Here is a 16153-nt window from a genome sequence, read left to right as displayed (position 1 = left end):
AATAGATTAATGTTTATTTTATGTATGAAATTATTGTTTTTTTTTATAATTGTATATTATTTTTACTTAATTTTATGTTTAGCTCAAAAAAATTAAAATAAACATTTCTTTACTTAATTTGTTCCACACTAAGCACTTAAAATTTCATCCTTGATGAATAATGTGTCATGATGATTATTTTTTTTTTAAGCTATCAAAAAATAAATGAAATTAAACAATTTTTACTTGAAATTTCAATTTAGAATATTATAATAAATTCAGTCAAATTATAAGAAAAAATTTGTTTTCTTCATTTTTTATGGACAAGATAGGATTAAAGACGGGTGGGGTAAGGAAACCCGATTCCCAAGTGGGAACAGGAGTGAATCTAATTTTTAGACCCCAACAAGGATCAAAAGCAGAGGCAAGGAGGACTTGGGAAGTCGGGGGCGAGGGACAGGGAGGTTAAATCCACCTTGCTTGCCCTTGTTATCATGCCTACATAAGATTCAATAGTGGATTATTAACACAACTTTGAAATCCAGCAAAAAAAAAAGGTAATTATATTTTGTGAAATAATTTGTTTTCAAACATGCTCCAGCTGATTCTTGGTTGTGGCATACCTAAACCGCATAATAAAAAAAGTAACATTTCCTTCTTTTTAATTTTTTATCAAAAAATCAAATCAATTAAAACTCTATTTTCATCGATGTTTATCCTAACCACCAGAAAAAAAAAAAAAACTATTTACTAACTTATTCTTTCAAATAGTATTGCTTTTTCTAAAATAGATTATTTCCAAACATGCTCTAAATTATTTTTGGTTGTTGCATACCTAAAACTTACAATTGAAAAAAGGTATCTTCCCTTTTTATTTCAGTTTTTCTTAACCATTAAATAAATCAATTGAGATGATTGGTGGCTAAAGACTAGGATAATAGAGGAAGACACATAGGAATAGCATTAGCAGTTAAATGAAGTACTATTCTTAGTATGATTTCATATAAATGAACGTGGATTTTACTGAATTATGTGGCTTGCATAACCTGGCTGATACTCATTGTAGGTATTGGTTTACTATGATAACGTCAACACAACTATTGCTAAATGCAAATTATTGACCTACGCTACGCCACTATTATTATTATTATTATTATTATTATTATTATTATTTCCTGCTTAGCATAGCCCGTCCCACGGGTTACTTGACTATGCATAATGCATGTTATAAGACTACGTCCCTCACAGGTGATGGGGATGGGACAGTGCATTGCATAAATGCATAAAATCCAAGTCCGTTTTTCTTTCTAGACAAAAAAGAAAATGGTGATGATGATTTGTTTTTATCATCATTTATAAAATTGCACTTTTTAAAAGAATGATTATACACTGCACAACGTTTTCAAAATTGACAATTCTCTTTAAATATCAAATCCAAACTAATTTTAACCCATTAACAAATTATTCAGACATAGCATAATATGAATTAAGTAATCAATTAAAATAAATTAAAGGGTACTATATGTACCCAAAACTATATGTTAAAGGGTACCAATATCTTCCTTAACTGACCAATAAATTGTAAACACTCGAACTTGTAATATTCACCTGATGGACAATATGCAACTAATAATATGCCTTATTATTTAAGATCTTGTCATTTTTTAATTGTAAAATGACTCATATATAGGATTACTTTTGTTATCCACTCCACTTACACTTATTTTTTTATGTTTAATATTGAATTTTGAAGAATTGAAATAAACCTCAATGAATTTTTTTACAATTATAAAATTTAAAACATCATTAAAATTTATTTCTAACTCATTTATGATGCGAGTCTAACATACAGATACTTGTTTTTTATTAGTTCATATTGATACTCGATCTCCTAATGAAAATACAAGGTAGCAAGCAATCACTTCAATTAAAACATTGCATCAATCTTGATCTCCCCGATACATGGAAAATCTTTAAAAAAAATGGTTTAATCTGGGGTCATGTTCTATTTTTTGTCTATAACCTGTCTCTGAAATTTTGACTTGTATCAAGTTGTTAGCGGGTTTGGTAGTGCGTGCCCTTATTTTTGGTAGCAATGTGAATAAGATAGTATATACATAGTGATAAGAGAGAACAGAAGGGTGCACAACAAACACAAAGGCATCTGCACCAACCATTCTTGTTGATGTGTTTTTGACAACAGAGTTACCAAAATGTTAATGATAATAAGATTGGATATTGCAAATTGGTACTAATTCGGGTAAACAGTGATCGTACCATAGAGCACGAGCAACAACAGCCAGATCTAGCTGGTTATAATTGTGTCTCTTAGGCGCTTCAAATTCCAAAGAGAACCTTTATGATTCTGACCTTGGCCTCTTTCTTCAATCAACTTTACAGTTACAGCGTCACGGTGGTGAAAAGTTAAAAATGTTTAGAGCTTCCACTTTCCACTTATTTGAAGTTAGAAATGAGCTAGGTTCTGTTCTGAGGTTTGATCAGAAACCAACATATTATATATGTACAAAATAAAAATAGTTGAATTGCGCACTAACTAGCTAATAGGGCATTTGTTTTTTGTTTTCTTTTGTCTGTGTGTCTTTGACCATTGGTTTTGGGGTGTTAGGACGTGTGAGTGTGGGGAAGAGGGGTCAGAGATTCGAATTGTGAGGCATGCAGATCATTGCACAGAGAGGCAGAGATCTTCTCTCTGAGACTACTCAGACTATATGGTTTTCAGGAACCTAACCTAATTATATTTATATTAGCCTCTCCACTTAATTTGTGTGCCATCAAACTACAAACAAATTAAACCTCACCCAAGTAATTGACCCATTAACATTTTTTTTATTGCTAGCCTCTCTTAACGTCAAAATTTTATTTATGAATCTTTCATGTGGATATGATAAGAAGAGTATACAATGAGAAAAGATTTTAAGATAAACAAGTAATTGCTAATTATGTCACGCTAATTAAACAAATATAAATCTTTTTTTTTAGAAAAAAATTTAAACTGCAATACTTTATTTCTAATCGCAATTTTTAAGGAAAGTTGGAGATGGATGTTTTCAGCGTGGATATGAGTCCACTACCATGCGGCGACGCATGCTTTGACCAAAAGTCGGCTAATCAAATTAAAGGTAGATTATAGCTAGGCTTTAGTTTGTGTGCTTTTTCGAAGAAAGTTCAAATGAAATATTTTTTGTTAAGAAAATGTGTTATTTTAATAAGCTTTTTTTTTAAAAAAATAACCTAAAAATAGCTTTCGCCTTAATTTCCTTTAGAAATTAGAATTTTTTTTAGAAGATTATTTTTATATTGCCTTTTTACTTTTAGAAAAGAGATGTTATACATATAATTTAAAAATCTAAATGCATCTTATATCGTGTATATGTTTCAATGTGCATTAGAATTTTCAAAATTAAAGTACGTTCTTAACTTAAATTGAAAGCCATAATTTGAGTTTTACCTTTTGTTTTATGTGAAAACATGGACTATTTGCATTACATACAAATCAAATCAATATTAATACGGTTCTTAATATTTATAACCTAGGGTTGAGGATGGGTCGGGTTCGGGTATAACTCTGACAATTCGGACCAATCCAATATGTTACAAAACAGGCCTAATTTTGATAATTTTTTGTCTTCAGATTGGATGGATTATGAGTGAGATAGCTGAATCCAATCAGATTGGTCGAAAAACTTTGGGCTTAAATTTTTATTTTATTTTTTAAATTCCTAGTTAATTCATTCATTCGGGTTGGACCCATATTATCAATTATCAAGTCAAATTTTATCATTTAATTTTTTTCTTTGTTGTTTAATGTCCATAAAATTTTGAATTGAGCTCTTTAATTGAAATTAGATGACTAAAAGGCTACAAAATCAGCTAAAAATAAAACAATAAATGATTAATTGTTGGGTGGGATCAGGTACCAACGGATTAAAAGATTTGAAACCGAATTTAAACCCACTTACCCCCATTGACCTGTCCAAACCCATCCAAATTCTTTTTTTTAGTTTAGTTAAGTCGGTTTGGGGTTCCCCTAATATAACCCCATCTCTACAAATAGAGTTACCACACTTGAACTGTTGTTGTTTAGGTTGGCACACAGATTGAACAATTAAAAACGTGTCTAGCTAGTTCGTGCAAAATGATGAACATGAGTATTGTCCGGTATGGTGGGTTGGAATAATGTACTGAAATATTGTGTTGAAGGGTAAGCAAGCGTGATTGATGCAATGGGTCATGACTCATGAGAGTGATGAGCTCATAATGCAGTTGGTAGAGACTATAGAGCGTGAGTTTTTGTTTCGGGGAAGCAATGAATGTGATGCCATATTAGATTATATAACAAAAAATTGGCACGATCCAATACTTGAGTCCCTTAATTAAGGTTTAGAGTTAAATCTTTGACTTAAACATGAAATGATAATTGGAGGTATCATTTTATCCAAAAATGGGTTGTGGGAGGAATTACACCTTCTGATTATACAAAAAAAACATATTAGATTAGATAATTCTGTTTTCTGTTTTGCACACACTACCCATACCAGCAAAAGATGCCCTGCATGGAATCACATGACATGATGATCGAGTGTTGGATTGAGATGAAGTTTAAACCAAAGACAAAAACATATTTGTACAATAGGGACTCATGAGTGAGAGGGGTGGGGGAGGGGGAAGTAGTGGTCCTATATATATATATATATATATTAGTAAAAAGAGCAATGTGACTCTCACCTTTCAACCATTTGAATTATTTACTGCCAATCTTCGTCTCTTTCACTAGGTGAAGTTGTAGTGGTCCTTGCTATATAGTGCTTTGTGAGTGTAGATTTGCTTACTAAAGAAAAAATGTCTTAGCTATTACATATTTATCGAAATGAGAGTGAAATATATATGGATGAATTGCTATGCTCTATTTTGAAGAAAACAAAGAAGATAAATATTAATCAGGATAACTCTAAACATATCCACCCCATTTTAGCGGAATTTTCGGGTAGTAGATACTAGAAAGAGAGGGAGAAAGGAAAAACAAAATACAAGAGAAAATGAGGTAAAGATCATGAATGGAAGAAAAAAACAAATATATATTATAATAATTAACCCTATTAATTATATATATATATATATATATATATATATATATATATATATATATATATATTCTCTTTAATTTCCTTGAAATGTTATCAGCAATAATATTTTAATACTCCTTAACTGACTCATTTTTACTTATGTACTGACTCCTTTATATAAAAAAAAAAGGAAGGCAATTTTTTATGGGTTTTTCTTTCTTCCTTTTATAATTAACCTGAAAGAGAATGCTTGTTAGAAACTTTTTTCAAATTTCGTTTCACATGTATGAAGAAATGGTAGTTGGATATAAAGGTTGAAAAACTGTTTTGGAAATTTAAAGTAAGAAACATTATATAACAACACATTACATAACTGAAAAAGTAGTTGAAGGCTTTTAAGTCATTTTATTAAATTTTAAATATTCGATAAAACTCACGGTTAGAATATATACAATGGCATAAATGACATGTTTAAAAAGAATAATAAGAAAAATAAATAAATATTTTAAGAATAAAAAATATAATATAAAAAATTAAAAATGAGAAGTTAACATTTTAAAAATATTAGATATTACTAAAAAATAGTTACTTAAAAAATTTATTTATCTATCAATCAAATAAATTTTTCAAATAATAAAAAGAGTTAAGATAACTAAAATTACTTATTAAATATGATCATTTACTTTAATATACATTTCATTATTATTAACTAAATTTTATTAAAACATATAACGTCATGTATGAAATTTATCAAATAGATGAGAGAGATGATTTTGTAAGTTTCATTAAATTTCAATTTCAAACTTTGTATTAAAAAATATGTGAAGAAGGCCATCGAATTCGAAGGCATCAAGATTTTGTTATGATGGATCTATGCTAAGGTGTCACCTAAGACCATTCCGGGCCGTCAACTATTTACGATTATCCAAATTAATTTCTGCCTCAGTCCATTTGGTGGATGTCCTTAACATTTTCATATCGCAATTTGATTTCATTACATACACGAGAAATCAAAGTAATGTTTGGTGAGTACATATGATCTTAATTCCGTTTCGTTAATTTGAATTTAAAAATTGGATTGATATATTATGTTGATCTTATTACAGTTAATGTTTGGGTCTAGTCAACCAATACCTTAAGGTAAGGATAATTAAAAGAGAATAACATTTGTGTTAATGCATTATGCACGATGAAGTGTGAGAAATATCTCTAGAAGTGAATCTAGTAAATTTACCACGCTTACTTAATGGATTCTAGCATCAAATCTGATGCATAGTGATTTTGATGTATTGCTGGAAGGTTCTTGACGTGAATTCACTAGAGTTGGTCTAGGAATAAAGGACAAATAATATCTATGAGATTATAAGTTCACAAATTAAATATAATTAAAAATATAAAAGGATTAAAATTTTATTTTAGCCTAGCATATAAATCTCTAATAAAAGAGAAGTATTTTTCATACACACATAAATAAATTTGAAGTGAAAGAAAACTATACTTCTCTTCTTTAGTGATAAAGATAAAATATTCAATGACATTTTCTTCTTTTTTAAAAAAAAAAAAAAAACTCTGTTCATATTACAAAGTAAAGTAGCATCCTTGACAAATAGAAAATATTTTGGAGAAACTAGATTCGCAAACATTAAAATAGCAAAATGATAACACACAATTTAAAATTGTTAAATTTGAATCGTACAAATACATTTATTAAATTAACTTGTTCATGTATTGCATCCAGCCATCGGAACCAATTTCAAGCTAGGTTCCATGGTACTATTTACCTACGTAAACTATCCTAGCTGATTTCAAGTGCTTCTCAATTTTAAAATTGGTTGATTGCTTTTATTGTATGACAAGGGGACTTACATTTTTTTAGTTACTCTAAAGCTTCTTCCAACAACATATTTAATGTTATTTATTGTTAGACATGTCAAATATTTTGTCCTGTTATTAGTCTTCTGGTTGAAAGATGAACCCATTTTTTTTTTTTTTTAAGTAGTTGCAAGAAGTTGGTCTCAATCAACTATTGAAATTAGGTGTATTATTTTCCCATGATTTGGCCCTTTCAAAAAACAGAAAAACTACAAGCAATTTTGGGTTCAAAAAGCCCAACCAGGAACCTCCTATCCTTTGAAATACCATAAAAGTCCTATCTTGCAGCCATGTCAGCACACACTATCCAGAAGAAAAGAAACGAGTGGTTCTGCTGCAACTCCAACCGTGGGAAGAGCATCTCCACATTCATTTCCAAATTATCAAACACTAATGAAATTAATACAGCCAAAAAATTTAGAAACAGAAGAAACATATCAATAACTTCTAACACCAAAAAAAAGGAAAGGAACTTGAGCCACATTTTGTCCCTGGTGGACTCAAGAAGAGTCTTTCATAGGACAGTTAATTAAAATTATAGCCTGAAATAAGGGTTCACTAGCAATGGCCTCAACCTCTTCTGCTCTCACTATATCCTCTTCTTCCACCCTTCATGATTGCAAGGCTCCAAGACAGTCACCAGCTGCTTCACCACAATGTGTGAGCCTTCCCTCTCCCCTTTTGCACTCTCAGAACTGTTCATGGAAGACCACTGCTTATTGTAAGTCACTCACAAAACACTTTAAAGTGCTCACACATGCCTTATGTCCCACATTGACTAGTGATGCGGCCAAAATAGTGTATTTAACTGAGATACAACACTTACTTCATAAGTTAGTTTTTGGAAAACATTTTAAGCTGATATTAGAGCTTATCCTGGTGATTGTTGCTTTTCAGGTCGCAGTATTGCTCGAAATGTTATGGCAATGGCCACAGGAGAGGCACCAGCTGAAGCTGCCCCGACTGAGGTGCCAGAGATTGTCAAGACTCTTCAAGAAACTGTAAGAGTCTCTAATTCTTTTAATGTGCATCTCAAGTTTTTTTTTTTCTTCATGTTTTTCTGACTAGAATTACTTGATGTTGGTTGCATAGTGGGACAAAGTTGATGATAAGTATGCAGTGAGTTCACTGGCCCTGGTTGGTGTGGTTGCATTGTGGGGCTCAGTTGGGTTGATCTCAGTAGGTTATTTAAATGTTTATTCTTTAGAATTATTTGATTATCATTGCCTGCTAGTTATGATCATATGTTTGAGATTGTCCTCAGCAGTTACTACATCACTTTGAAACAGGCAATTGATAGGCTTCCTTTGATTCCTGGGATTCTTGAGATTGTAGGCATTGGATACACTGGGGTAAGTAAATTATGCTTAATTGCTGACATAGTTACACACTTAACACCATCTATGCTCATAAGAATTGGTTAAGAATCTAGAACCAATTTGGTTTAATTTCGCAATAAGTACTTACAATAGAAAAATAAATGAATCAAACTTCATGCATAAGTTCAGATGAATTTTTGTACCTCTACTTTTTCATTAGTTCTCTCATCTAATGTTTTCATAAGTACCTTTTTTTAAGTTGGGAATCAAATACTTCTCTCAATTGAAAAGTTTATAAGCTAATCCAAACTTACTCTAGTTTCTTGCTACATTTTTCTACCCCTTAGTTTCTACTATCTTCTTTTTTATAATATTTTTTTTAACTTCTTGTATGATAGTTGTCTAACTGGTTTAACAAATGAATCATGCACTTCAACTCCCTTAACCAGGGTGAGGCACTATTCAACAAATACAGAATAGCCAAAAAAAATATTGGGGGTTTAACAATTGCAAATACATAAGAATGGTTCTAAAACTAAGTCTTGTAATACTGGATTTTATCTCCATGAAAACCTATCATTCATCTTCTACTTGTTTCTTTGCAGTGGTTTGTATATAAGAACATAGTTTTCAAGCCAGACAGGTGAGCACAATTATACTTTAATATTTTTACTATAATTTGGTACAATGCATCATTAAGTTGATGATGAATGATTTTCAACAATTTTCCCATCGAAAGAAGTTGTCTTTAAACCTGTTTAATTGAATACCAGGGAAGCTTTGGTACGGAAAGTAAAAGAAACATACAACGAAATACTGGGGAGCAACTGAAAGTGTTAGGAAGTGCTGAGATGCTGTTGACATGAAAGAGTCATATCTTGCAGCTTCCTGTTGAAGATGTCACCATGCTTCATTTTGTTGCCATAAGCTTCTGACCATACTTTAATATGTTCTGAAAAAATTGTATCTTTTTATATATATTGATCCACTTTTAAGACAAACTCATTTCCTCAATTATCTGTGTAGTGTTTGATTACAAGGATAAGAAAAAGCAATTGAGTTCATTGAGCTGAATTCAATGACTTTGAAGTTTGAAAAGATTATTTCATGAACATATTTGTTATATCTATCCATGCAGCATGCTTTCACACAACCTTGATAAAATATTTCCATTTCATTTTATGTAAAGTATGCAAAGAGATTTAGGAATTTATTCCTACAACTATTTCTACAATTAGGAGAGAAAAGAGAGATGGGTGAGATAAAACAGGTAATGTAATGAAGAGAGATTGAGAGAAGAAATGTATTAGAAAAAAGTATCGTAGACAGTGTGTAGGAATAAATATATTTCAGAGAAACCTCGGGTATGTCTGAGTGCAGCAAAACATAGTCCTGTATCTAATACGTTGTAGGTTTGAGTCTTCCCTTGTCTTTTTGATCTTTTTAGAATGAGATAAATATAAGTAATTTGTAAATGTCTTTTGAGTCCGAAGACTTTTCCTATCTTAGACTGAAACTCCATCATTTCTTCCTAAATTTATATGGTAAAAAAAAATATGACTCAGTTGACTTGTTTATCCAAAGAATTAATAAGGGATCATTTAGATAAGTTTCTTAATAAACTTATAAAAGTAAATAAAATGATCTATAATTGATTAATTAATGAAAACAAAATTTTTAGGCAAGTGTTTTAAAATTAAACTCTGGAAATTTAGAATGTAAGTATAAGTTCTCATTAAAACGACTTATCTAATTTAACTATTAATAGATTAAAATTAATTGCATGTCTTTAGTTATGGATCCACGTTAACAGGAAATATCAAACGATGCTTAAAGACGCCGAAGCCACAAATATAGGCTTTTGGATACGTGGATCAATTCTGAGTGAAAGAGTAAACCAGTCACACAGTAAATACATAAAGAATCTCTGCCATGCACACGGTAGGGTATACTTATTTCGCTAAACAACAGAAGTAACTTACTACCTGGGAAGAATGCACCCAAATTTGAGCTAGTGTTTTTTATGGATAAATATTAATAGTTAATTTTTGTTAATTGAATGATTTTTTTTATCACTAGATCAATCTAATATTTCTTTAAATTTAAGCTCATGACGATTAAACTATGCCCAGAATTAAGTTTTGGCAGAATTCAGCCATTAATGAATATCAAAATATTAAATTAAATTAAATTTTGACCGGAAAAATGTGTCTTCATGATTAATTTTTAATGATAATTAAACATATATAAGTATAACTATAAAGTGTCTGCTTTTAAAAAAAACACTATAAAGTGCTAATAACTCGTGGCATCACTTATTTCGTTAATAATATTTAACTTTCATACATTGTTGACTAATTATAATAACCTCTGTATATTTTTTGTGATATAATATTAATGAAGCAAGTGGTGTATGATAATCATTAAATGAAATAAGTGATGTAGGAACTATTGGAAACAACTTATATATAAGTTTCACAACAAAAATATTAAACATAAACCTTGTATGTAAGTAATATATTTTTGATGATATGGACTTCTTGTGATAAGAGAAAATTAATTGCAAGTAGGTTGACTGTAAACATGCTGGTTGAAAGGATAATTTTTTTGATACAGCTTTTAATATTATTTTTAATTAAAAGAATAATTTCAGTCTTGTAATCATTTCTAGTAAATTAATGGCATAAAAGAACCGAAAATCCGTCTGCTCATTTTATTAATTCCAACAACCTTGTCTACTCATTATGTGAAGACTAGACATTGCAATTTCTAATTTTATTTTATTTCATCTGCAGCCAGCACGTGTGACATACAATGATATAACATTTACTTGAAGAACTCCATAATCCATAAGTCAGAGACAAAGCATGTGAATCTAATGCCACTGAATCCATGAATTCCTCTTCACTTCGCTCCTTCCCTCCTGGATTTGTAGTCATCATCAGCACATCAAATTGCATCTGTTGTCTTCGGTTCATATGGAAGAACTCCATCCACAACAATCACCTTTCCATCACTAGGAATAGAAGCATAACAATTCTTTAACACCTTCAAGCACCATTCATCACTCCAATCATGAAGTACACATTGTACAAATTACCATAGGCGTATTTGATTAATTCAGCAAATTTTATTGATGGAAATAAATTAATGAAACTCATGCATGCATGAACATGACATATTAAAGAGAAGGACAGTTTAGACTTGCAATATACTTAATACCCACCATCATCAAAATGGCATCTCCTTGTGTCACACTTTCAAACATATCTCCTCCTACATGCTCAACACCAGCAATCAATTACCATTACATGATTTGAAAATTGAATTTGTTACAATACATGTTATGGAGTTTCTTCAATATTTTTTATATTATTGTTCAATTAGAATTTGAGTTTATTGAGATTTAATGCAGACTTTTAGAATTATGGAAGTAAGCTTCAATTCAAATTAGAGAGCTGTATTGAAAATATCTAAGGAATTGTATCTAAGCTTTGTCTTACTTAACTAATATATATAGTAGATTTTGATGACTAATGGTTAAGGAATTTATAAACAGAAAATGGTTATTGGATTGTGGGGACATTGAGCTCTGTTTTTGGGTCTTTTTGTTTTCTTTTGAACCATCAATCAACATCTAGAACTAGACTATAAACTAGAGATCATACCAGGATAGGGAGAGGCATGTTCTATGACACGTGGCAAGTCAAAATTGATACCTCTAATTTTGAAGTGATTATGTTAAGTGTGACGCCAAGGCCACCTCCAACGTCAACCAGCCTATTGATGTGCTTAAACCCCTTGTAGCATTCAACAATCTTCTTCATTATTAATGTTGCACGTTTTGTCATTGCTGCCTTGAAAAGCTGATTGAAGCTTGAGGTCATGTCAGAATATTCAAACACGTGTTTGCCATGGACCATGTTGAAAGGAATATCTGCTTCTAGAAATTGCATCTTTCAGTTGGTACCTTGGAAATATGGACACACAAACCTTCGGTTTAGCAGTTCTCAACAGGATCTTATACGATATAAGTATATAACACAACTCTTCATTGAGTTCCAAATAAATTCATGGAGAAAAGTTTTTGCTTTTTATTAATTGTCACGTTTTTTTTAAGAACTTTGATTATAATAACAAATATAAAATGTGACTAGAAGTGATGCGTATGTTTGCGTTAGAGCTGCACAAATTTGGCAAAAGTGTTTATATGTGTATATTATAAAGAGGAATGCTAACATACTTTTTATCTAAAATCTTTTTGTAAAATTTATTAAAAATTATAAATTTTGATAAATTCTATATAGTCACACAGTCACTGTATAAATCAAGAGATTGAATTATTAAATAATAAATAAGACCTTCCAAACTTAGTAATTTTTAATAAATTTCAATTGATCATAAAGAGAATGTTAAAAAAGAATGCGTTATCAATTTTTTATATATATAATTCATATTTAACACGAATTACTGGTGCTTTATCGGTATATCCGAAATGTGGCATGTTACAAACCATATATCGTTTTATGAGGAAGGTGGAACTCCAAATCTTCACTAGCCAACAAAAAAAGAAAAGTAGAAAAGTGGCATGCTTCTTGAACGTCCTTTGGGGAAAAGAAAATACAGGATTATGTCTAAACAGTGTAATTCGGCATCATCATGTTTATCATTCAAATTTAATATTGATGACAGAGGTAGAAACAGATAATTCAATTGTGCAAAGCAATTTGGCCCTTCACATTTAATATTTGAGTAATTTTTAAAATTGTTTATTTCAACAACGGCTATTCCTATATAGTTTTTATAAATTTCATCATCAAGTGACTTGATCTTATCAGGGTCATGACAATGTGAAACAGATCAAACCTCGAGAATTTCCATCATGAGTTGTTCGATATATATATGCATTGCTAGCTCAATAAGCATTCCTGACTTGATCACTTGATTCACTTCAAATTATAACCATGAATTATGTGAAATGTCGAGAAAGGGCAATACCATATATAGTTGTTAAAATTTAAAACCAAACCAAAAAGATCGGATGTTAATTCATAAACAAAGAAGGTAACTTGTCCAGACAAATCCTCTAGCTTACCAAAGAACTAGTATAAAGGGTTGAAATCAGTCAAAATCAAGTAAACATCAATAATAATAATAATAATAATAATAATAATAATAATAATAATAATAATAATAAAAACTGTTTCAAAATTCAAGCGGTGTTTTATTTTAGTTTATCTTTTCAAACTTTTTATTCAAAAATATTTGTTTAAAAGAAAAAAAAAAGTTGATGGCTAAAATATAGGTTTTGATGGCTAATGGTTAAGGAATTTAGAAATAGAAAAATTTTATTGGATTATATATGTGCCATTGACCTCTTTTTTGGGGTTTTTTTTTTCTTTTGCAGCATTCATCAAACATAATCTTGAACTAGATCTATGAATTAGAGATCGTACGAGGAGAGGGAGAGGCGTGTTCTATGGCGTGAGGCAAGTCAAAATTGATACCCTTAATATGAGGGTATTTAGAAGTGATTATGTTAAGAGTGACCCCAAGACCACCTCCAACGTCCACCAGCTTATTGATGTTCTCAAACCCCTTGTAGGATTCAACAATCTTGTTCATAATTAAAGTCGCATGGTTGGTCATTGTTGCCATGAAAAGCTGATTGAAGCTTGAGTTCATGTTGAAATCCTCAAACACGTGTTTGCCATGGATCCTGTTGAATGGACTACCTCCTTCCAGAATTGCATCTTTCAGTTGGTACCTTTGAATTATGGACACAGAAGCTTTCGTTTTAGCAAGCCTTTACAGCTAGGATCTTATGTGACATAGTTAACACATATGCATGACTCTTCATTAAATTGTAAATAAATTTATGGAGAAAAGTTTTTGATGTAAGAACAGTAAGAAATTGTTCGATGGTTTTTTTCCTATAAATTAAGCATTTTTATATTAATCGTCACATTTTAAAATAAACTTTACTATATTAATAATAACCTAAAATGTGACTCACAATAGATGCACTTGTATTGTATCCTCTCCTACAATGGACTAACTAGCTAGACAATAGACGAAAACATGGCAGCTCCTGTTAGGAAAAATTATTATATGTTTCGAGATTATTAAATAATGCTACTATTTATTGTATTTTTGTAAAATCAGTTGGAAATTTCTTATGCGCTTTCCAAAGCTGTAAACGTAAGAGCAAAAAAAAATGAAAAAATGTTGTTTCTTCGTTCAACGGAAGTCAACTTTTATACAAACATAACTTATTGTATATGTCAATTTTACACATAACACGTAGTTGAATTTTTTTAATTTACAGTAGAGAGTACATAAAACTCTATTGTGACAACTCAATGAGTGTTATTTGATTGGTAACGTTGAGTTTATGGGAAATGATGTACAATTTTCATAAAATATAATTTTGGAGAGGTACCGGGAGATTTAAATATAACTACATGTCGAACTGAGAATTAGTCTCATGACCAAATCCAAAGTTTGTGAAAATACCTTCAAAATTTCTATCGAACAACCAAAAATCAGTGGTTAAAAAAAACAAATACTAATAAGTGTCTTAAGGACACTAATCAAGAAATTAAGAGTAGAAATTTTTTATTGGAAGACTCAAAATTACAATACCCATAAGTTTTTTTATGCTCTTCTATGATTTATACATTTAAAAAAAATTATAATTCCTTAACCAATGATGGGGGCCATGTTTATGACAAGGGGAGTGAGGCTATGGCCTTGAGCCCATTACTAGATAAACTATTTAGTTAGGCCGAAAATTAGGCCCACTAAACATGAATTGTATAGATTGAATTAATTGTATAAACGATAATGTTAATTAATTAATATAATAAAGTATAAAGTTTGTATGGGTGTACTCACGTTTATAAGTGTAAAGTTTTTAACTAGTATAAAATTTTCGTTAAAAGCTAAACTCGCGCCTATAAATGTAATGTTTTTAATGGTGAATTGTAATAGTATTAATTAGCTTTTAATTGAATGAAAATTTTGTTTGAAAAATCAATTCTTTCTATTGTTAAGACGTTAATTCATAAAAAATATTATTCCGTTAATTTAAAAAAATTAGGAAATTAAAAATTAATGTTATAATATAAGTTTTTAATAAACCTAATAGGTTGACGAAGTGATGAAGCACTTTATGCTCGACAATTTATTTAGTGAGAAATCTCTTGTTTAATCTCCCTTGTGTGCCTAAATCCTTTGGGCCTGCAACATTTATAATCCCTAGGTGTATTACAACCCCGTTTTGTATGAGTAAGTCTTTAGCAATCCCTCAATAGCTCTGGAATGATAAGAGCACGAAAACAGAATCTGGTTATCTATCTCAAACATACATTATATTCAAGAAACACATCTGAGACGAGGTCTTGATAGCCCACCTAAATGCCATAGTTTCTGCAATGAGAGGATCAAAACACCTCGGGATAAACAAGCTTGTTGCTGCTAGATGATTTCCAAGTATGATCTTGGGCAATCTTTTTATTTAATCATCTTGTCTGTAATTGATAAAAGAATACTTTATTTCTGGATTTTATCCAAGTCAAAATACCACACAATATAATTAACACACATGCCACTAGTAGCTAGCAACAACTTGTTTATGGCTTTTTGCTAAACACACCACCCATCTTTACTTGTACACCTCCTTACACTTATTATTTTTCCAACTGTATCCTTTTTTTATTTTTCCAGAAGTTAGTATACCGCTTTCTCTGTCCCCTTCATTCTTTCTTTCGTTCCATATTATCTCATTGCCATCATCACCGAATGAAAACATGCAAGGGAACACATTCAAGTAAATGAGTAACACTAAAACTTCAAAACCTTATCAAGGAATCTTATTAGGGAAATCCCTTGCCCAAA

General features: G+C 30.6%; 1 protein-coding gene and 1 pseudogene across 1 annotated transcript; one reads left to right on the top strand and one right to left on the bottom strand.

Moving 5' to 3' along the window:
* The first annotated feature begins 7225 nt into the window (after nucleotides 1-7225).
* On the top strand, nucleotides 7226-9377 carry LOC100790668 (protein CURVATURE THYLAKOID 1B, chloroplastic). Its single transcript, XM_003548038.4, has 6 exons — nucleotides 7226-7656; nucleotides 7833-7936; nucleotides 8028-8114; nucleotides 8225-8287; nucleotides 8860-8897; nucleotides 9028-9377. The coding sequence occupies exons 1-6, from the start codon at nucleotides 7500-7502 to the stop codon at nucleotides 9083-9085; spliced, it is 507 nt and encodes a 168-aa protein (XP_003548086.1). The 5' UTR covers nucleotides 7226-7499; the 3' UTR covers nucleotides 9086-9377.
* Nucleotides 9378-11080: 1703 nt separating this feature from the next.
* Nucleotides 11081-15680, bottom strand: LOC106796387 (anthranilate N-methyltransferase-like; annotated as a pseudogene).
* Between the last annotated feature and the right edge of the window lie 473 nt (nucleotides 15681-16153).

This window comes from Glycine max, chromosome 16, assembly GCF_000004515.6.
Source record: "Glycine max cultivar Williams 82 chromosome 16, Glycine_max_v4.0, whole genome shotgun sequence".
NCBI lineage: Eukaryota > Viridiplantae > Streptophyta > Magnoliopsida > Fabales > Fabaceae > Glycine > Glycine max.
The sequence above is the reverse complement of the archived record's forward strand: the minus strand, read 5'-3'. Positions and strand labels throughout refer to the sequence as shown.